At 36.3% G+C, this 23,222-nt stretch overlaps 1 protein-coding gene across 3 annotated transcripts in view; it reads right to left on the bottom strand.

Moving 5' to 3' along the window:
- Nucleotides 1-64: 64 nt before the first annotated feature.
- CUEDC1 (CUE domain containing 1) overlaps nucleotides 65-23,222 on the bottom strand; it is a 1,479,154-nt gene continuing 1,455,996 nt past the window's right edge. For all 3 annotated transcript variants that reach the window (XM_044054589.1, XM_044054587.1, XM_044054588.1), the window contains 2 exons: nucleotides 21,628-21,731; nucleotides 65-2,472 (listed from right to left, as the gene is read on the bottom strand). In XM_044054589.1, coding sequence (XP_043910524.1) covers nucleotides 21,649-21,731 — 83 coding nt within the window. In that variant the 3' untranslated portion in view covers nucleotides 65-2,472; nucleotides 21,628-21,648. The remainder of the gene's footprint in view (nucleotides 2,473-21,627; nucleotides 21,732-23,222) is intronic.

Genomic DNA, 23,222 nt, shown 5'->3' with positions numbered 1-23,222 from the left:
TGTAGTGCGGCCTTGGAGTTGGTATATTTAAGCAGCGGGGGGTGTGGTGTGCACAGCCCCCCACGTGGGGGGGTGCAGGGGTGCTTGCCCCCCTGCTTAAACCCGTTAAGGTACTTTTTTTTTTTTTTTTTGGCTTTTTATAAGGTGGATGTTTGGAGGTGTCAACCATATGCTGTTCGATGTTTTAAAACGTCGATCTTATAATATACACCCTATCTCACAACTCAATTTCTGCAAAACTGTGAGCAGTGAGGATGGTGTTGTCCTTTCCTTGGAAAACTAGGACATCCTGCAAAGAATTAAAGAGAGAACAGGCAAAGCCTGTGAAAATCCTTTTTCTGTATCGGAGGAGTGCAAGGAATACCTTCAGATAGGATAAATGGCAAGGAATAATGGCAGAGTCATTGACGGCCGTCCTTTAACCCAGGTGGACACAAAGGACATCAGTATGTAAGTTTTGAGTTAACAGCCTCGCTAAATAAGAATAAGAAAAATCTGAACCATTGCTTTAGTCATCTTTAAGTTACTTACTAAAATGATATGTGCATCTTGCAAAATACTTATGTTGCTACTCATGATATGTTTGCAAACACTTAAGAAAATCAAATAAACATAACACATTAAGCTGAATATGTCATCCCTCAAAGTGTACTCATACCAATTTCATAACTGCTGTACAAAACAGAAAGTATGCATTAGGATAGACTGAATGAAATCCCAGTTATGTTACAGTTGATTCAGTTCAACAACAGTTCAGTAATGCTGAAAATTAATGGCTTTCTTTTTCTTCTCCCTTTCTATAGTTTTACTACACCTCATTCAAAGGTTCCCATATTATGGGTATCATTGTTGCTTCTAGAAGTCTTGTGACTTTGGCGATTGAAGGCTATTATACAAACAGATGCTGTACAAGAGAAACTGTAGTATAACCTGGCAGAAAATAGGTATCAGAAACTGCCTTCAGCTACATCAGTGACATTTCTCTGGAAAGAGAACTGCTACACTTAGCTCTAATACTGTCTACTTTGCTGTACTGGTTTGCCACTTGTCTAACCACAAAAATAATCATTCATTTACTGAACTAATTCCCAGGTCTGGCAATGTTAACTGGTAATCTAAGAAAATGGAAAGCTTATCTAAAACAGGCAAGGTTCCACCACACAACAAATAGATTTTATATATTATAGGCCAGTAGAACTTTTAAGGGATTTGATCACTGCACAACACAATCAAACTGTACTGCAAAATTAGACTTTTTTTTGTTAACAATGTAGATTTTCATATTTGAACATTTTGTTTTACCTTCCTCTCAAAGCCATCCACCCCACAGTTGATGACAGACATCAATATGTACCCCCTTGCCCTCTGCTTTGTCATTGTTATCTAACCTGAATAACTGTATAAAGGCCAATATTCATTAGTTTCATACCATCCAATAATATATAAAAGCACATGCTACTTTTTATAGACATTAATTTAAAATTAATTGGGATAAAAAAAAAAAGTTGATGATGGAGTGCCATATACAATGGCCCTACAAACTTTTCTGTCTCACAAAGACACTTACATCACCCAAAAACAATTAAGGTGATATGTTATAAACAAACATAAACCATCTCACTGATCAGGGGTATATAACAAAAATATACATCTACGTCTGAAGCTTAAACCCTGGAAAGCATCACATACTTCTTCCCTGCTGCATTCCAGGATGTCACATTCATACATACTAGCTTTAAAGCTAAATGAGCAAACAAAACAGCAGCTCGCCTCTATGCAGTTACTTTAAACAGGCTGTATACACAGCAACAAATAGTTCTTAAATCCATCATGCAGTACACAGCAGGGTAACACTCAAGTTATACCCTGCTTGTACATGCGTGTGTGTATGATATTCATAGGGTGGCCTACACAGATTTGGGATGGTCACCACTGCAAACAGAAAAGTTTTTTTTTCCCCCTACTGAACTTTTACAAAATGTTGGGCTACAGTTCTGCTCGTCAGTGCACAGATTTCCAGCATCATTTGACTACAATCCAAACATTATTTATAAGGCTATGGGGATACAAAAGTGGCTAATTCTTGAGGTAATTTACACAGTACAATAACATAGTACTTGTTACAAAGATATTAAAAACAGGGTTTTAAACCAGTCCCCTGGTTATGTGCAACCTCTGTTTTATGGTTCTGAAGCAAAGTTTCCTCTGTAGTGTCCCAAAACACTTTTTAAGAATGGACAAATCCAGCATCTCCTCAAAGGTAATTAAATGTCAGTTACGTGGCCTGTATTTTCTTCTTTGTGGATACAACGACTCTTAAAAATATATTACAAAACTGTGCCAGTATTAAACACTTCCAGGGATACTATAGCAGAAAAAGGAAAAGCAAACGTCCTGGACTTGTCATTAGGTTTGTCATGAGACACTTCCCTCAGTAGCTTGACATAAGTCAATTTCAGAAGAAGAAACTACCTGTAGAGAGGAAGGAAAACAGCAGTGCTGTAAGATACATATGATACAACTCCTTCTTTTAAAATACATTTAAACACAGAAGCAAGTGATACTATTTAAGCAACAATAAATGAAAAGTTACAGCAAAGTTACAGATTATCATGTACACATTTTACACTTCCACTATCCTGAGAGGCACTATCTACCAAGTGAATATATCTAGCATCCCTTGTTTTCAGGGGTATTGACTTTGTGCAAAATTTTGTGTCTCTCCAAAAAATCAGTGATTTTTTTTTCTTTTTCAAAACACGGGAATATAGTGAACAAATAATGCAATCATTACATTGACAGTCTTATTTTAATTCAGAAAATAAACTTAAAATTCTAGTTCATTTAGTTTGCCCACTAATTCAGCAGTACCAGAATTTAAAAAGTGTCTGTGATTTTGGATCTTTTCCCTCATTTTGGAAAGAAGACGCTAGCTACAAATAATGTAATCGCAGCCAGTCTAGAAACAATAGGAGCTATATTCTAAACTGCCATGCATGAAGCCATGTACTGCTTTTAAGAATTAGCATCTCACTATAAGAATACTTTCCGCAAAGCAGTGCAGTAGCAGCATGTGGGAGTTTGGTGTGATTTATTTTATTTAGAGACTACAACACAGATTTTTTTTCTGATGCTAAAAACGTCAAAGGGAATCATTTCACAGATTTTTCTGCCAAATATAATTTTACAGATTTATGGAATTTAAATATCCTACTCAGAAAGGTTATGGTTATTTAGATTTTAGGTATAAAAAACAGCTAGGTTAGATACTTTTTTAGATGTCAAATAACATTGTGCATTTTTTAAAGAGATGTGATTCTTTGGACATGCAAAATCTGATCATGCTCCTTTGCTGATCAAATCATCTCCTATCTACAAGAAATCTTCTTCATCTTTATACATTAAACAACAGTATATTAAAAAGAGAAACACCGTTTCTTACAGAGTTTCTCTCAAAATCTATATTTGCAGACATTCTTTTTCAATTAACCCTAAGAGAGAGAGAAATTTGTAAAAACTTGACTACTCAATTAGAACTGTTATACAAGTTGCTAGGAGTGAATTACAATATATACAAAGCAAGGAGGACAGAAACATACTTTCAATGGCTTGTTTTAAAGGAACTGGGAAAAATGAGTTCTATAAAAACAGTAAAGACATTTACAATAAAGCTGAAACTCGTGGTTCTTTTTTTACAGAACTATTCAAAGAAAGTAGAGACTGGAATCACATCGATATAAAAACTGCAGCATTAGGAGAATTTACAAAACCCAAAGATATTCTAAAATCATTTGTTGATTACTTTAGTAACATTTTCACTGTTTCTATATTACAAAAAAACAAGACCCGCACAATTTCATAAAACACTTTGCTTTTTCTTTAGATAGTTTTGCAATATTACCTTCTCAAAACCGACTTTAAGAAATTATCCTGGGGATTTAGAAATGCCACATCTACAATTGCAGCCAAGCTAACACTATTTAAAATGCATGCACACTGAGACCCAAGGTTCATTAACAATGAATGCAGCCAGGATGGTGCGCGCAAGGAAAAGCTCCCCATTACAGCACAGAAAGGACCCATGAAAACACTGTGTTAGACCAACCCATGGCCAAACTAAAGTATACATTCCAAAAAAACAACCAGCAGATAGTGGAAGCCATAAAATAATATATTGTTACACACTGATGAAGGCTTAGATAATTATAAGCCGAAGCCGGTCTGTTACTTTTGTATATTGATGTCTTGACTGATGTGTAACAATATATTATTTTATGGATTCCACTATCTGGTGGTTGTTCTTTTGGAATGTGTGGGTATTCTGAGACCTTACAGGCGCCTTACTTGCAGGAATCCATTTTGGACAAACTAAAGTATAGCCAGCTGTTGTAAAGACTTGACAGTACACATGCACCTAAATTATTCATCATGAAACCATGTGCACAGATGATAATGCTAAGATACTGATTTATTGTTATGACTCAAGGCAACAGATATGCAGAGAAATGTTTATGAAATAAAGTAAAGCTAGAATGTCTAAGGATGGAATGCAGAAGTTGTAGCAGGGCAACAGAAACTGCAGAAATGGACAGAGGATTGCATAAAGAGGTACTGAGCAACCTAGGGATGCAGAGCACAACGCACACATACATACATACATACACACATATGTATGTAAGACACTTCTCCACATATCTGTTGCTGTAAGTCATGATCCTATTTCTTTTGGCTCTGGCCATCTCAAAAGTGGACCTTATCTGAATAGGTAGGAGAGCAGGAGCAAGTGTTTCATTTAAATATTGTTTTAATTGCACAGTGGCACTATGTATGCCACTTATTTAGGAAGGCAAGGATATTTATTTTATTTGTGTGTATATGTAGGTTATAGATGTTCTCAAGTGTCCCTGACTTTACAGAATGTGTGATTCTTTTCTCATATTTTGGTCTACTTCTCCTAATGTTTTTTTTGTAAATAGGTGAGGACTGCAGCCAGTAAATAATGACAGACTCTTGTGTTTCAGGCTTCAATGTCTTCAGAAAAAGCATGCTAGGATGGGGTGTGGCCAGGATGCAGAGGAGACAGGAGCAGATTTCACCAGCTCCGCCTTTCTTAACATATTTCTGACAGGAAATTTTATTTATTTTCAAGTTATCATACTTTGTTTTGTCAAAAGTTAATAATTTAAACAATCCTAATCGATAACATAAAAAAAAAATTTGATTATTTTCCTGTCAAACTATCAGCTGGAAAATCTTCATACTAAAAAAAAAAATTAAGCTTATTTCCTGCCTTTCCTGTTAAGTGGTATAGACTATTTCTAGGCTTCTGAGCCCCCAAGCCCTTCTGTGTTTGAGGGAAGCCTTCTAGCTTGTTTTTTTTTTCTTATAACTAGCCAGTTTTCTAGTTTCAGCACTCAAATCTGTTTCTTTGATCTCAGCACTTGTTCAGAAAAAAAAAAAAAAAAAAAAAAATTATCTGCTTTTACTGTACTTGTGTTTCTTCCTACTTCATTTTACTTTTGCATCATCTTAAAAATATTCAATTGTATTTATTACTGCTTGGTGTAACTCATTCTAAGCCTTTTGGTTTAAACACTTGGGCTTCGGACCAGTTGTTTTGCACTGAGAGGGTTTGTGGTCTGCACTGTTGTGGCAGAACAGGTAGCTTACATCCTTCTAGGTTGGGAACTGCTGATTGAGGGCTCAGTGTCTGTTATTCTAAAAGTGTATTAATTCTGGTTTAAGCACTTGGGCTTTCAGGCCAGTTATTTTACATTAAGAGGGTTCGTGGTCTGCACTCTTGTGGGAGGAGAGGCTGGACTCTGCCCTTCTGAGCTGGGAATTTCTGGTTAAAGGCTTATAGATGTTCTCAAGTGTCCCTGACTTTACAGAATGTGTGATTCTTTTCTCATATTTTGGTCTGAACTGCTTCTTACCGAAGTTGGTGCGCCTTGTTTGCTGTGGCATAGACTGGATTCGGGCCTGCTGGATCTAGCTTTGTTTGTGTAACTTGAGCACTAATCCAGACATTCTCTAAAGTATTCAATTGTATTTATTACTGCTTGGTTGTAACTTGATTAAAGTGTAGCTATCATTCTAAGTCTTTTGGATTAAGCACTTGGGCTTCAGACCAGTTGTTTTACATTAGGAAGGTTTGTGGCAAGCACTGTGGTGGCAGGACAGGTAGCTTTCATCCTTCTAAGTTGGGAACTGCTGATTGAGAGCCCAGTGTCCAAGGGTATTAGTTCTGGTTTAGGCACTTGGGCTTCAGGCCAGTTATTTTACATTAAGAAGGTTCGTGGTCTGCACTCTTGTGGGAGAAGAGGCTGGACTCTGCCCTTCTGAGCTGGGAATTTCTGGTTAAAGGTTTATAGTGCCTGAATATTTGAACTGTATCTTACTGAAATTGGTACACCTTGTTTGCACTAGCATAGACTAAATCCAGGCCTGCTGAATCTAGCTTTGTTTTATATGCTTGTTGTTTGTTTGCTTGTTATTTCCCTGGAAGCTAATTCCACTTAATACGCGGCTTCTCAGCGTTTCTGCTGATCACTAGTGATATCTGCATTGCTTACTGTACTAGTTCCTTGTTTCACTTGAAAGAAAGTTACTGTTTGTCGTTTTTGCATTTAGTTACTTGTAACACATTGCACTCAAGTTACCTGGCACTTGCTCACTATAGCAATTATATAAGTCAGCACTAAAAATTAAAAGCACTACACCCTCACTCCCCACTGGCCCTTGTTTTCAATTATTAAGGAATTCCAAATATTATTCTAGCATGTCCAAAGGTCAGTTGTCAATCTCCTCTCCGGTCCAGCTGGTGAATCTGGGAATCTTGAGGCAATGTTATAACTGCCTCATGTACACAGACAACCCTCTCCTCCTCCCACATAACACAAATACTTGCGAGAGATGCAGCTATTTAGCCAAACTGGAGGCTGAGCTCTCTCAACTCAGGACTGGCAAGACCAGACAGGAGGAGAAGGCAACTACACACACCACAAAACCAGCCTCACATAATGCTTCCACACCACTGAATCAAACACATAAACACACAAAGACATACTCGGAGGCTCTGAGTAAAAATTTACCTAAACAGCAGAGGCCTCCAAAGCAGACACCCAAACAACTGCTACCTCAAGACACCCCACAAGCAACACATAAACCACAAAAGCAGTGTGCAAAGCAGTCACAGCCCTTAAGGCCAAATACAACACCAAACATACTTGTCATAGGTGACTCCATAGTCAGACACACTGACGTCCCACTCACCAGGCTGAACAAGGAGAGGGTCACAGTAAGCTGCCTATCGGGCGCTAGAATCCGCCACATAACTCAAGCACTCTGGTCACTCCACGGCAAGTACAAATATGACACAGTCATTGTCCATGCTGGTGTGAACGACCTGAGACGTACCTCCCTGGACTACATGAAAAGAGACATAGAGGAGCTCTCTGATTATGTAGCCCAGGCAGGTATGACCCTGACCCTGAGCAGTATCCTTCCTTCACCAAGAATGATGCCACAATGTAGAGACTTAATGTCTGGTGTCATTCAAAGGGGATCCAGTGTCTGCCTGCCTGGGATGACATGCTTGACAAGCCACGCTGCTTCGCAAGGGACGGCTTGCACCTGTCACCCCTGGGATTCCGGATATTGGCTAAGGCTCTTGCCACCCGCATAGTGCCTTTTTTAGGCAAGGCTCAAATTCTAAACCTACCACCCTAGAAAACAAAAATGGGGAGAAACTGAGGGTAATGCTGCTCAATGCCAGAAGTCTAAATCTCAAAATGCATGCACTCGAGGCCCTTCTCAGTATGGAGAACATCGATGTCTGTGCTGTAACTGAAACCTGGTTCAAGGCTCCTGAGAGCACCCTGGCACTATTAGGTTTTACCTCATATCATGCGTTCCGGCCCCAAAACCCGGACCACACCACAAAAGGCGGGGGTGTATCCATATTCATAAAGGATACCCACACCTCCAGGTTGGTGGCAACGCACGAAGCTTTGGAAACCATCCAGGTGCAACTAACCATAGGCAAAACTGCTCTACAAATTGTAGCATGCTACAGGCCACCCTCTCAAATTCAGGAACCCCACACAGCCTTCCTGAAGACACTGGAGGGTATAAATGTATCTCCAAACACCATCATATTGGGTGACTTCAACTACCCGAATATAGACTGGGAACATTACTCAAGCCCTAACTTTCTAGCCCAATGGTTCCTGGAGTTCATAAATTCAAATGCTATGGAACAGCTAGTCACTGTTCCCACGAGAGGAGAAAATATACTAGATCTCATTATCACAAACATGGGGACAAAATGCTCCACACCGGAAGTATATCCCTCATTGGTGAGATCTGATCATAAACTAATCTCACTGGAAATCCACATCCCGCCCCCACCCCAAACAAAAAAGACCACAGTGAAGAACTTCTCTAAAGCAAACTTCACACTACTCAGGACTGGTATGGTATCCTTCAAGGCCCCTGAGCCAGTGGAAACCACAACCCAAGCTGCGGAAGCCCTTACAAATGCCTTCTATGAACACATCCAGGACTGCATGGATCAGGCAATCCCAAATAAAACCAAGACTCTTTCCACAAAGGGCAAACGTCCAGTCTGGTGGACCCCAGCCATTAACAAACTTTACAATAAGAGGAGAAAGCTATTACATGATAGAACAAAATCCATAAAAGGGAAGTCACCCCTGATCATTATTAGTAAAAAAATACGAGCACTCATAAAATCAACTAAGGCCAATTTTGAGAGAAAAATTGCCATGGATTCAAAGGACAATCATAAGGCCTTTTTCAGCTATGTTAGGAACCTGGGTGGTAACTCCCGGATATGCTCAGAATTAGTCCAAAATGATACAAAAATCACTGAACCCACAGACATTGCCAACATACTGGCAGACAGGTTCAGTGCAAATTTCACCCCCCTCTCCCCCCCCTAAAGGAGAGATAACTATCCCAGCAGAGTGTAGCCTCCCAGACATCTCAAATGCGCAGGTGAAAGCTGCTCTCTCTAAAGCTAAAAACACAGCATCAATGGGACTGGATGGTGTCCCCGGCTGTGTGCTACACGAGCTAAATGAGGAATTAAACCCGCACATAAGGCAGCTGTTTAATCTCAGCCTTACCACAGGATACGTGCCCAAGGAGTGGCGTACGGCAACTGTGGTCCCACTCCACAAAGGCGGTGCCTCTACGGACCCTGGTAATTACCGCCCCATAAGCTTAACAAGTCTAGTCTGCAAAGCTATGGAGAGGATCATAATGGAGCTCACAAACAACGATATAGGGGACTTGCAGACATTGGACCCGACCCAGTTTGGCTTCGTCAAGGGCAGATCATGCCTTTTGAACTTGATCGACTTCTTCGAAACAGTCACCAAGGCCATTGATGAGGGAAAGGCAGTCCATACAGCCTACCTTGACCTTGCAAAGGCCTTTGACACAATACCCCACTCGGGTATTGTAGAAAAACTTACCAGCTTAAATGTAAACCCATATGTCACAAGATGGGTTGCAAACTGGCTTAAGGACAGAACCCACAGGGTTAGAGTTGCTGGCGCTATGTCAGACTCCAAGCCGGTCACAAGTGGTGTCCCACAGGGCTCGGTCCTTGGCCCCCTATTGTTCGGCATCTACTTCTCAGAAGTACAGGCCAATATGGGAGGACTTTGGCTGACAAAGTTTGCAGACGACTGCAAAGTGGGCGCCATAGTGGAAAGTGCATCGGACACGGATATCCTTCAGAAGGGACTCACGGAAACAGATAGCTGGTGCCAGAGCCATGGCCTGAAGTTAAACGCCAAAAAATGTATAGTCATACCCTTCGGGAAAAACAAGGTAACCCCAAGCTACCATATAGTTGGCAATCCACTAAGCACAGAAGAGGTTATCAGGGACCTGGGGACCCAGGTTGACAGTGGCCTTTCTTTTGACACTCACGTTGCTAAAGTGGTTAGAAAGACCTTCTACATTGCCCACCTGATCATGAAGGATTCACATCCAGATCTAGTGAGGTCATTGTTCCCCTGTACTCTTCACTTATCAGACCAATGATCGAGTACAATGCCCCATTCGGGATGTATCTCACCCGACATCTGCAGCAATTGGAGAGACCCCAAAAGTTCCTCACGAAAAGGATAAAGGGACTCCAAAATCTGTCATATGCTGCCAGATTGAAGAAACTCCAGCTCTATTCAGTTGCATACCGTCTGCTCAGAGGTGACATGTGCCTGACATACAAGGCCATGTCCAACCCGGAATTAATGGACATGCTCCACCTCAAAAATCCAAATCCACCAAAACCACTAGAGCAAGCGACTTAAACCTTAGCACGGATATAAATAGGACGTGCTGGAGGGATAGATTTATCACTCAGAGACTCCCTATGCTGTGGAATAAAATCCCGATCCATGTGAGGCAGAGCACCTCGCTGGCTCTGTTCAAGAGAAATCTTGACCTGTGGATGGGAGATCGTAGGTTTATCCCGGGAATCATCTCTGTGTCACTGCTGGACAGAGGCACAACAAACTAATGGGCACAGTATTTTTTCATATAAGGGGTGCCGTAAGCCACAAAAAGTTGGGCTAGGCTTATAAATGCCTTAGGGCAGATAGCCTAGTATAAACCTATGAACCTATGAACCTATGAACTTACAGAATGAGCCATACCAAAACAAATTCTCGAGATACCTCTCTGAAGGAGAAGTTCCAAATGGTTCTGACCAATATACAGGAACTGCCTCTGAAGTAGGAAAAAATGGACAATAAATGGGATAATTTTAAAGAGAGGTGTACTAAGCAAATAGAACAAATTCAAGAGTCTCTTAATCAGCAGAAAGTGCAGATTTCAGGAATAGAAGAAGCATTAAATGATGTAGAAAAAAGACTATCGGAAGACGAAAACAATACTGAGTTCCTATTAAAACAAAACACCTTACTGTTGAATAAAATGGATGAGTTAGAGAACAGATCTTGCAGAAACAATATCCACATTTTTGGCTTATCAGAGAAAATAGAAGGGACCTACATGACAAACTTTTTAACATCCTGGCTTCCTAACATCCTTGATCTGCCTGAAGCAATGTCATATGGTATGGCGAGAGCCCATAAATCTATGCCAACTACTACTCCTGAGAATAATTTAACACCGAGATCTACCACTGTAATTCTCAAGACAGCTTGATCAAAATCTCCCATCAAACTCAAAGGGAAATTAATAAGGTTTGACTATGATTATTCCTCCATAGTTATATCTAAAAGGAAATGTTTCTTACCATTAATTAAGGAGCTCAAGAGAAAACAGATAAAGGTTCGTTTACTTTTCCCTGCTAGACTCAAAATATTTCTTCCAGGTGGGACAAGAACATTGGAAGACTTGAATTCAGCATGGTCAATTTTGAAAGGAAAAAATATAGAACAAATAGAAACCATGTGCTGAACAGCAGATGACTGAAAAGAGTTGCAGAAAGAAATGGATGGAAAAACCAATGAGAAAAGAAAATAATATGAAAGAAAAATGACTAAACAACTTCAGCATTATTACTTTTGTTAGACTGTTTAATGTATACTTCTATATAAGAAGTATTGTCCATATTTCATTCCAAATACTTTTTGCCTCAAAAAGAAATCTGGATGTAAACACAAAGGTAACTGTGTTTACTTCGTATTGTTGCTCATTTGCATATACCAGTTCTTACTTATTTTTTCCTTCTTTTTAAACCACAACATATCAATAGTTGCTCTGCTAATTTTAAATCTTGTCCTAATTAAAATGAAAAGTTCTTTAATTCTTAGTTAAAACATATGCTTTAATAACTAGAATCAGTATAGCAAATGTTTGTCATAAGGTATATCTTAGAATAATAATCACTTAATATAGCATAATTCAGTATTAAAATAATTCATTAAAAAAGAAAACATACTATTACATAAAAGTATATTAAAAATGCTAATTAGGGCCTGCATGTTAATATAGCAATTAGCTGACATGAACAGGAAACATATACTGCTGCAATAATAATATTATTCTCCTCTTTTTAAAAAAATCTATTCCAATAGTGTTGTGAAAAGTTTGTGTTCCTGGTATTTGTGTGTTTAGCCGATAGATTTTATAATTAGATAAATGCCTGGTTGTATGACTTTTCCCTAGTTGGCTAGCTCGGTTGGTTTTTGGAGGGAACTGTGAAGCTCGGATGCCGTGGGTCCTGTTTCATGTGTTTGGTGGAACTGGGAGTTTTACATGCATGACTTGTGCTCTTTTTTCATGAATGTGATGGAGATGTGGGTTGTTCTGGGATGTGGTTCATTGTGACTTGAACTTTTTATTTTGTTTATGCAGCTGATTGGAAGAGCTGCGCTTTATTTACTGATCGAGTGATTGAGAGATGGTGGTGGGTTTCATGATTTGTACTTTATAGATATGAATAATTTGTGATGCAGATAGTCCTGAGCTCAAGCGAAGTTGCGTGATGGATGAAGATTTTCTCTCATGTCTCGTTCTCAGAATTTGTAAAACTCCCACCGCAAATTCAGATTCTGCAGCATTGGGGATGGCTCGTGGATAAAATTTATTATTACTGTAGTTATGTGATATTTTGGATCAGATTCTTCTGTGATTAGAGTTTTGTGGGCTAAATGTTTCTGGAGTGACTTAAAAATAAACAACAGCAAGTCTCATGCAAATAGCACCTCCCCTCTGAGATTTCCTGATGATGCAGTTGAATCACTGAATATTCATGTGTGTACTGACATGAATATATATATCTTTAACACACAATGTAAGGAACATACATTGAAATGGCCAGAATGACTGTTATAAGTAAATAAATATCAGTTTGAACTGATTTTCTTCATAGCAGGAGCTTTTTGGATGTTACGGGGGGGGGGGGGGAGGTATTTCCTCACGTTTATATCACAGGATGTCCTGTCCATCCATTTAGAATGGAGTTTGTTTTTTATTAAAAAAATAGAGCTGTCCAGTTGAAAGTAAACCTCTTTTCATTGATTCTGACTTCTGTTAGTAAACAAACATAGGAGAGAGAGTCTGTTTCTTTCAAAATACATACAGACCACCAAGCTCATAGCTCTTCCACAATTGCATCCAGGCAGTCCAGTAGCAGTCAGTTTGAAAGCATAGTCTATTGATAAAATAGCTTGTGGAAGCCAGATTAATGCAAGTCCTTTCCTGATTATCTTCTACTACTGTTTGAACTGTCTGGGTGTTTTTAACCCTCACTGCTGTAGATTCTGCTTGCAAATCTTGGTGTTCAATGACTTTCTCTCTCTCTGTGTATAGGATACTATAACCACAGGATGTAGATCTTTCACTGACAAATGATACTTTTGTCCTTTGGCTGCTGTACCTGTTTTCCTCGCTTATACTTTTAAAGTTGGTACTAGATGGGTCCAAACAATCGGAACTTCATTTTAGTAATAGATATTTTTTAGGAGACTTCATTAGTGAGCGATTGCTGGTATGTGTTATATACGGAAGAGCAGGGGAAGACATACTACACAGCATCTTTATTCCCTTAGGAGACAGGCAGTTTGCAATACAGTATAGAGACTTGTTTATGGATTTGTGGAAGTATCCTCTCAACCTCTTGGGGCAGGATAATTGCGAGGGGGGGGGAGAAAAAAGGAGGAAGGAGAAAAAAAAGAAAAAATATGAAAAGAGCTGAAACAAGAGCTCAAAAATAGGGACAGCTTTTTGAACACAGATCTTAAAAAATGAAAGGGGAAAATGAGAAGGGAGAAGGGGGAGGGGAAAAAAGAAGAACATTGTCAACCCTTTCTTCTTTTTGTTATGCATTCTTTAGGGTTGCAGAATGTATATACTACAGTCACTATGCACAGTTATGCATTAAAGGTTACAATACTGTTAAATAATGAGGTAACTGAAATTCATTTATATATATATATATATATATATATATATATATATATATAGATATATATAAAATTATAATACACTATTATAAATACCTTACAAAATAAAAATATATACCATTTAATTAATTTAATCTAAAGAGACGTGTATATTGAAAGTTATATCAAAATATATAACATTTCTTTATCTTATTTCTTTCACTTTTATCATTCAAATATATTTATGGAATAAAAGAGGGGAGTTAGTTCTGCTTCTATTTTTGCACAGTATGACTTGGACAGAGTCAATATCTAAGTCAAGAGTGTTCTACTCCATGTGGGGACTGAAAATTAAAGCAATTTTATGTTTAATATTTTATGTAATATTTCACTTGTTTGGTGTCTACAAACATGTACATCCAATTTGTATATATTAATATTATATCCAATAAACTTATACATACTAACACTATTCAAGTGGTGTACACATATTGATAATATATATTTTGAAATAAATATTTAAAATTACTCTCTTCACGGGTCATATTTATTCAAGAAACACACTTGTTAGTAAATGACACATATATGATTAATAACACATATACTGTCATAGTTCACATTATGATCAGAAAAGAATAGGTGTAGTCATTTTATGGAAAAACACACCAGTACCAAATATATTACATACTTATAGTGATGATACAGGAATGTTTGTTTAGTCACTTTAGAAATTAATGGGAAGATTTATACTTTAATTAATATTTACTGGATACCTGGTATAGATGTTAAACTACATCTTGAACAGGTTGTTCATCAATCAAAAGTTTTTGGGCAGGAGATTTTAACCGCATATTAAATGAAAAAGATGCTAATACAAAAGGAAAACAGACTATCAGCAACAGCCAAAGCTTTAATAAATTTCATTGATTTATTTAATATCAAAGATAATAATGAATATGCAGTCTCGGATTCACTATTTTTCATGCACTTCTCAAACAGATAAGGAACACAAGCAAGAATTGATAGAGTTAATGTTTCCAATGATTTAATTACCAGTCTAATGTCAAATTAGTCACATGCTCGGTTTCTGATCATAACGCCAAAACATTTGAAATACTTTTAAAACATAATAAAAATGTTCACACTAATAGAATACCAGCATAATATAACCAACCTAAAAGACTTGAAAGATTTTTTATAACGAGATACAGACATACATGGAATTTAACAATACAAAATATGTTTTTGAAATTTGTATATGGGATGCTTTACAATCCTATTTAAATCGTAAAATCATAAATTGGTATGCATTAAAGAAAAACAACAGGATAAGGAATTACCTGAAATACAATGGAAAATTGATAAATTAAAATTAGAGAGTCAAACAGCAATAATATCTCAATAAAAGAAATTAATAAACCACAAAGTAAATACATAGAAATCCTAAATCATAAAATGAAAATAACTTTACAAAAGAGAAAATTAACACACTACACTATAAACCCTAAGTCAATGCATAAAATAGCATCCAGAACAAAAATGATAGTTAAAACAAACTACATCAAGGAATTATACTCAGCTGATAAAAAGAAAAAAAAGAGTTTAAAACTTGTTTTAGCAAAATTAATAAAACCAATCTAGTATTGGATTCACAAGATGCAATTAAAGCCTTTATTCGGAAATACATTAAAAATAGGCTGACAAAGAAACAATTACAATTAATAGACCTATATTAATGTTAGAACTTAAACATTAAATGAATAAATTAAAACCTAATAAAGTGCCAGGTATTGATGGCATTACATCAGAACTCTATAAATTTATGCCTAAGGAATCATTAAATATCTTACTCCATGTTTTTCAGTTAGTGAAAGATTCATCACTAGTTCCAACCTCATGGAAATACACACTCATATCTCTAATCTTAAAAGGCAGATAAAGACCCAGCAGAATGTACATTTTACAGGCCAATATCATTATTAAATTTTGCCTACAAAATATTAATGTTTATATTAGCAGATAGAATTCAACAATTTTTTTCACACTTAATAATGATCAAACTGGATTTGTAAAAACAGAAATACTTATGACAACATCAGAAGAATTTTAGCTATCATTGATTATGCTAATAATATAAAAGATGATTTAACCTTAATAAGTTTAGATATCAACAGTGCTTTTGATACAGGTAATTGGAAATATTTACTACTGGTCCTAAAAGAGTGCAATTTTTCAAATGGTTTTCTGCAGCTCATAAGTATCCTATATGAAAATTCCTTAGCATATGTTAAAATAGGTTCTTATGTCTTGGAATCAATTATGATTACTAAAGGAACAAAACAGAGATGCCCACTGTCACCTTTACTTTTCACTTTGGTAATGGAACCATTTGTAAACTACATAAGATCGAAAACAGATATCAAAGGAATTCAAAGAAACAGCAATTTAAATTCAAAAATACTTCTGTTTCCTGATGATACACCTTTAACATTAAAGGATAACAAACATTTACTTAATTCCTTATTTGAGGATATATAAATGTTTCAGTCTAAATCTGGTCTTATATTTAATAATAAATATAAACTACAAAGTAAATACATCATCATCATCATCTTTCTGCTTTCCCCATTAGGGGTCACCACAGCGGATCATCTCTTTCCATTTCTTCCTATCCTCTGCATCTTGCTCTGTCACACCAAATCTTAAATAATATAACAAGAATTCTGTGTATAAATTCTAATATAGAAGGCATGGAAGAAAGATTTGTCTAGATAAATTGTACAAGATGATAAAACATCTAGGAATATTTCTTGCTAAAAACATTAAAGACATAATAAATATAAATTGTAGGAATAATTTAGAAAATATTAAAAATCTTATAAATAAATGGAACAAATTCTTATTTACCTTTGAAGAGAGACTATCAATAATTATAATGATAATACTCCCAAAATATATATAATATAACAATTAGCACTGCTCACTCCAAAGCAGTACATCAGAGAATTTAATACTTTAATGCTTAGAATTTTTTTTGGTACCCTAACAAACCTAGACTGGCTCTTACTCATCATTTAACAAGTTGGAATTATGGGGGGATAGGGTTTCCTGAACTAGAATTATACTCTTTATCGACTATTATAAAGAGAATTACTTTATGGGCAAATAATAATTACGCTGCCAAATGGAAAGAAATAAAGGAGAGTATTTATTTAAAATCTAATCATCTAATACATGGATGTCATAATAAGATAATCAACAATAACTTTCTTTGGCTATTAAAATAATATTTATTGGAAAATCAAAATCAATTAATAAATTATTCTTACATCTCCATGATATTGGTTAATTTTAGAAAGTATATATATAAACATCAAGAATATAAAGCTTGGCCATTTTTAACATTCCCTATAGTTTTTACACAAAATAATCTAATCACTTTTAATATAACTACAATGTCTGCTTTTAAAGAAAAAATCTGTTATTTTGGCATCAGCTGATGGACAAAGAAAAGTTACATTCTCTATATTTCATTTTAGAGAAAAAAATTGATAATGAAATGTGGTTAGATATTCAAAATTGTAGATATTCAAAAAAGAAGAGTAAATTTAATGCAATCTTCAATAAAAAGAGTTAAAAATTTATAGACCTCTTCTTTATGTTGCTGTATCAAAATACAACAGAAAAAGGACTTCTATCTAAATCTATAATTCATAATACTGTAAAGAAAATGATTGGGTTTATTTCAAATCCATTAACAATTAAAATCCAAATGAGGATGAAATAAATGATGCTATCATCCTCTAAACAAACCACGTCATCTTTAAAATGGCAGCTATTTTCTTGGAAGTTTATGCATAAAGCATTCATTACGTCACACAAAATTGAACTAATGTAAAAAAAATGGTGGATGTTGGACATGTAAGTTGAACACAAAAGTAGATTGGCAACATATGATATATGACTATTACAATAAAACCATTTTGTAATAATATCAATTCTTTTTACAGGCATTATTCACTGACAAGTGTGAACTGAATAAATCATTAATCTTATTTAATACTCCAATCCCACTGTGCGTGAAAAAAATAAATCATCCTCTTCTTTGGAATCTCCTGTCAATTGCAAGGAAAGTGATCACTAAAAACTAGAAAAGTGAATCGACACCATCAATAAAAGAATTTCTCAACATTGCAACTGAAGTTTGTCATAAAGAACTATTGTCAATCAAGGAATGAACTTCAAGAATCACCACTTCTTATAATTCGTGGATGAAACTTAAGCAACTATTAAATAAGTAGACAGTGGTCAACTCAAATGGAAGATAGCATCATATACTACTTGACATTTTCAATCTTTTTACCTCATGTAGACTCCATGTAAATAGTTGTACGTGTTTTTTTTTTTTAAATCTTTTTTTTATTGATAATTTGTCAAAAGTTACATGAAATCAAAAAAGAATATGATATATATATACAATTGCAAAAACTATAAACTTTAAAACCGTGTTTTTTTTAATTACCTAATTTTTATCTTTTCAATTGCTATATGTATGATAATGTTACATTTTGTTATTTTACCATAAATCTTAATAAAAACATTTAGAAAAAAAGAAAAAGCGTGCTAATGCAAAGTTTATTATTCTAGCTTCTATATACATATGTGAGGACAAAGATTTTGGTCCTCTGTCCTCTACTTTTAATACCGCCTTTCACCTTGATTCTTTGAAGGGTATGGGGGTTTGCAGTGACAGCAAGTTAGACAATAAGATACATTTCTGTGAATCAGTTATTTTATTTTATATATTTTATTATGTATTTACTCATTCACTTCATCACAATCAAAGTTCTACGGTGTACAGTCGGTCATACAAGTGGTTATGTTTAATGCTGTGTGTGCTTTTACAAAATGTCTCTAATTTTGGCATATATTTTGGTCTGTTCCTCACAATGCTTTTGTGTTTTGCCTTGGTTCTGCCAAGTAGATGAGCACTGCAGTCAGTAAATAATGACAGACTCTTGTGTCTCAGACGTCAATACCCTTCATAAAAAGCATGCTTATACAAATATTATTCTAGCTACTTTCTAAATACATAATGACAATATCTGTTCCTGATTTTACCCTTTGTCCCCCACTTTTTATCCTTCTCCTTGTTTCTTGAGTTAAGAAGTTGATAAGTATGGAAGGGGGGCAATGAAGTAGGTTGCACATTGTATTCTGTCTGCAGGCATTCTTATGGTTAGTTATTTATGAATGTATTCACTCATTTGATTACAATCAAAATTTTGATGTACAGTGATACAAGTAACTCATAATTGTGTGTGTGTGTGTGTGTGTGTGTGTGTGTGTGTGTGTGTGTGTGTGTGTGTGTGTGTGTGGGAGGGGTTATCTGCTAGAATGTTTGGTGGTACAGACGCCTCAACTCGTCCTGCTATCACAGAATATCTCCAATTTTTCCCTCATATTTTGATCTGTTCCTCGCAAAAGCTAGTTGTTTTTTTTTTTTTTTTGCAACTGAATGAGGATTGCAATTACTAAATAATGACACATATTTGAGGTTCAGACTTAGCCTTCAGTGGGCAGCCATGGTGGTGCAGCAGTTAGTGTTGTTGCCTCACAGCAAGAGGTTCTCTGGTTCGATCCTCGGCTGGGGTGCCTTCTGTGCAGAGTCTGAATTTCCTCCCTGTGGTCGCGTGGGTTTCCTCCAGGTGCTCCAGTTTCCTCCCACATCCCAAAGACATGCTGTAGGTGGATTGGACACTCTAAATTGGCCCTAGGTATGAGTGTGTGCATGTGTGTGCCTTCAGTGGAAGGTTGGGAGCCGGGCTGGCAACTCAACACCATAAAAACTCTACTGTCAATCATGAGCGGACAGGTGATCCGCTGTGGCGACCCCTAACCGGGAAAAAGCCAAAAGTAGTATAAATATATAAAATAAGAACAGTATCTCTCTCTCTCTCTCTCTAATTTTGATCCTTTGTCCACCATTACGTTTTAGTTTTTTCCTAGATACTTGAGCTAAGAGGTTGAGAACTGTGTTGGGGGGGTTTAGTGAGTTGCACACTGTATTCTGACAACCGTAAACTGAGAAGATACATTCCTGTGTGGCAGTTATGGTCACAACCATATAACTGTCTGTAATTGATGGTTCAGTATGTGTGTTTCTGTATAATACATATGCATGTATGTATGCAGTGGGGCTGGCATAGATGTTCTCAACTGTCTCTGATTTTTCATTTTTCTGATGTTGCCCAATATTTTGGTCTGTTCCTCAAAATGTAGTGGTTTTCTGGCAAATCAGTGAGAACTGCAGTCAACTAAATAATTACTGACAGCTAAGTTTCAGACTTAATAACCTCCATAAAAAGCATGCAAGTGCAAAGCCTGTGATTCTAACAATGTTCAAAATTAAGGGCAATGTCCCTGATTTTGATCCTTTTTCCCACATTATTTTTTGTCTTTCTCCTTGACTCTTCAGTTGACGTTGCAGTGGGTTGCACACAGTATTCTGACAGCAGTGATCTTAGAAAATACTTCTGTGATGGTTATGTATTTATTCATTAGTTCAATCACAATCAAAGATACGAGTATAGTTACAGTCATGCAAATGGGTATAATTGATGGATGTGTGTGTGTGTGTGTGTGTGTGTGTGTGTGTGTGTGTGTGTGTGTGTTAAAATATTGTAGCCAACTGTTTTATTTTATTACAGTCTGATATCTAATGTGTGCATACTCAATAAATGTGTTTAACTGCTGGGTCAGAGGTCTGTTGGTTGGGCTGTGGCAGTTTGGGCAGGATGTGTGCTACAGCAGATGACCACTGGCAAAGTGATGCAGTAAGCAGAATTGCTTTCTCGCAACACTTGGTTCTCTGATTGAGTTCTTGGCAGTAACACCTTCTGTGTGGAGTCTGCATGTACTCCCTATATATGTGTAAGTTTTTTTTTATCTAGGTGCACCGGTTTCCTCCCCCAAACCCTCAGGTGTATGATGTATGCCTGTGGTCATTTGTGATTTTACTTTCATCCCGCTCTAACACCAGCGAGGAACGCAGAAGTATTGATTTTTTTGGAGGATTAGGGGGGCAGGCAAGTATTCCCAGACAAGACCTCTATATCTCTGCAAGCATTTATCATCTCTCAGTTTGTTGGGAGCTACTGAGATGAACTTTAAGCTTTAGATCCAACTAATTTTTCTATGAAACATCACTGAGATTGGGGGCTTTATTTTCATCGGGGCTCAATGAAGTGATCCTGTCTCTTTAAAAGGTTAGTGATTCTCTAATCGTTCTCTACTGCTTCCTGCAGCCCACCCTTTCTTTGAAGTCACCAGTTGACACTGAATAACAACTGCACAACAGCCATATAAATTACATTCCATGGTGGGTTCAAATAGGATTAAGATGAACTAGAGTCATACCTCTCAACTCTCTAGATTTCTGCAGAATGGCCAGATTTTTGCCTCATATTTTTGGTCTGTTCCTCAGAAAATGTTTGGTTTTCTAGCAAATCACTGAGGACTGAAATCACTAAATAATGACAGATATTTCAGTTTCAGACTTCATGTCCTTCAGAAAATGAATGGTAACACAAAACCTTTTAATAACTTTCAAATTTTATGAGAACAGTATTTAAAATCTGTCCCTATTTTTGGCCCTTTATCCCGCCATTATTTTCTGCTTTGTACAGATTTATTGTGCTAAGAGGTTGAGAGGTATGACTAGAGTGCTACTTACAATCCTGGCCTTGAATAATTTTTACGAGCCCTCTGTTTTCTGTTCTTCTTCTTCTTCTTCTTCTGTTTCTTGCAGGGACTGTTTTTTTAGCTGAAGATCTTCATCTGAAAAAGTGAAAATCTGAGTTATGAATGCCTTGCAACCACTGTTTTTCATGCCACAAAATGCAGTCACAGAAAGAAACTACAGCTCTTGGCTACTTTAATTTACCTTTTCTAAACCCTGTCTCAAATGTCATTCAGCAGCATACATCTCAGTATACAGACTTTGAAAATAAGTAGAGAGGCCTTTGAAAAGTAGGCACATCTAATTAGTAAAAAATTCCGATACCAAATAGCACATAAATCTTCCTGCTTCCAGTAATAATGTGGGATACTTCATAGAAACAGGTGTTTAAAAAATAGAGCCATAAAAATGCTAGAAAAATATAAGCACGTTATCTAAAAGACAATGGAAAATATGTAAACTTTAATTAACTGTTTTACAAAATGCCACCACACATTGTCATTTATTTTCGTTTCTGAAAAGGGGAGATGTAAGATGTGTGCTCACTTTTGTTAAATTATTGGTGCAACTAATGTGGCTTTCTGTATACTAGGCACTTTCACAAGTCGTGTGATGAAGAGGATTTACAAAACTGTGTGAAGGAATACATCAAGCCTGAAAATAGGTACATACCAGCAAAAATTGGTACATCATATATATGGGTAAATCAAGCCTGAAAATACATACATTCCTACAAAATATAGCTGAGAAGTCTGTTAAGCAGTATATGAGAAAAAAAATAGCATTACTTCCAGGTCACACATTAGGAACAATGAAGCCTGAAAATCAACCATTAGAAAGTTTCAGAGCAAGCTTGAGTTCAAATATTTAATACAGCACTTAATTTCATTCTCATTTTAAACCATACATAAAAAAATATTCACATATCAACGTTTAAACATTAAACTAAAACCATTCTTTTAACTCCTGTAATAAACATGATTGCAAATTCATTATAAGCCAGTTTTAAAGCATGCAATAACTTTCTATTGCCACAGCAAAACACATGGATATAACATGCAAGTGCTGACCCCTTTTGTCATTTCCACTCCATTTTAAGGTCTATTATTCTAAACAAATATGGGGAAACATGACGACAACCACCAAGAATTATGGCCAGTGCAATGCAAGAAAAATTACTTTTTTAAAATAACAAACAAGTTCTCTCTCTAGCGCCTCGGCAATAATGCCTTTACAGAGTATACTTCATTCATTTACTACATTCCTTAAATACAGCCACTCTTAAAACCATTATTCAATTAAACAATTACATCATTAATTAAAGCATACATTTCCGGTTGCATTCCCTATTTAATCCACTAGGGTGCAAAGTACCAAACTTCAAAATTTGATTTTTTCCATAATTTACTTTGCACATTATTTACGGTTATACCATCACATACAACTTGTTCTAAAACTGTGGCTTCTAACCCTTGTGGATTGCAATTATGTACATCCCTAAAATGTAAGGCTACAGGATTTTCTTCCCTTCCTTTTTTAACATCCCTAATATGCTCTTTTAATCTTGTTCCAAAACTTCTTTTACTTTC

This window comes from Protopterus annectens, chromosome 13.part0 (genome assembly GCF_019279795.1).
Source record: "Protopterus annectens isolate FY-2018-M chromosome 13.part0, PAN1.0, whole genome shotgun sequence".
NCBI classification, from domain to species: Eukaryota; Metazoa; Chordata; order Ceratodontiformes; family Protopteridae; genus Protopterus; species Protopterus annectens.
This window is presented reverse-complemented; position numbering and strand designations above follow the sequence as displayed.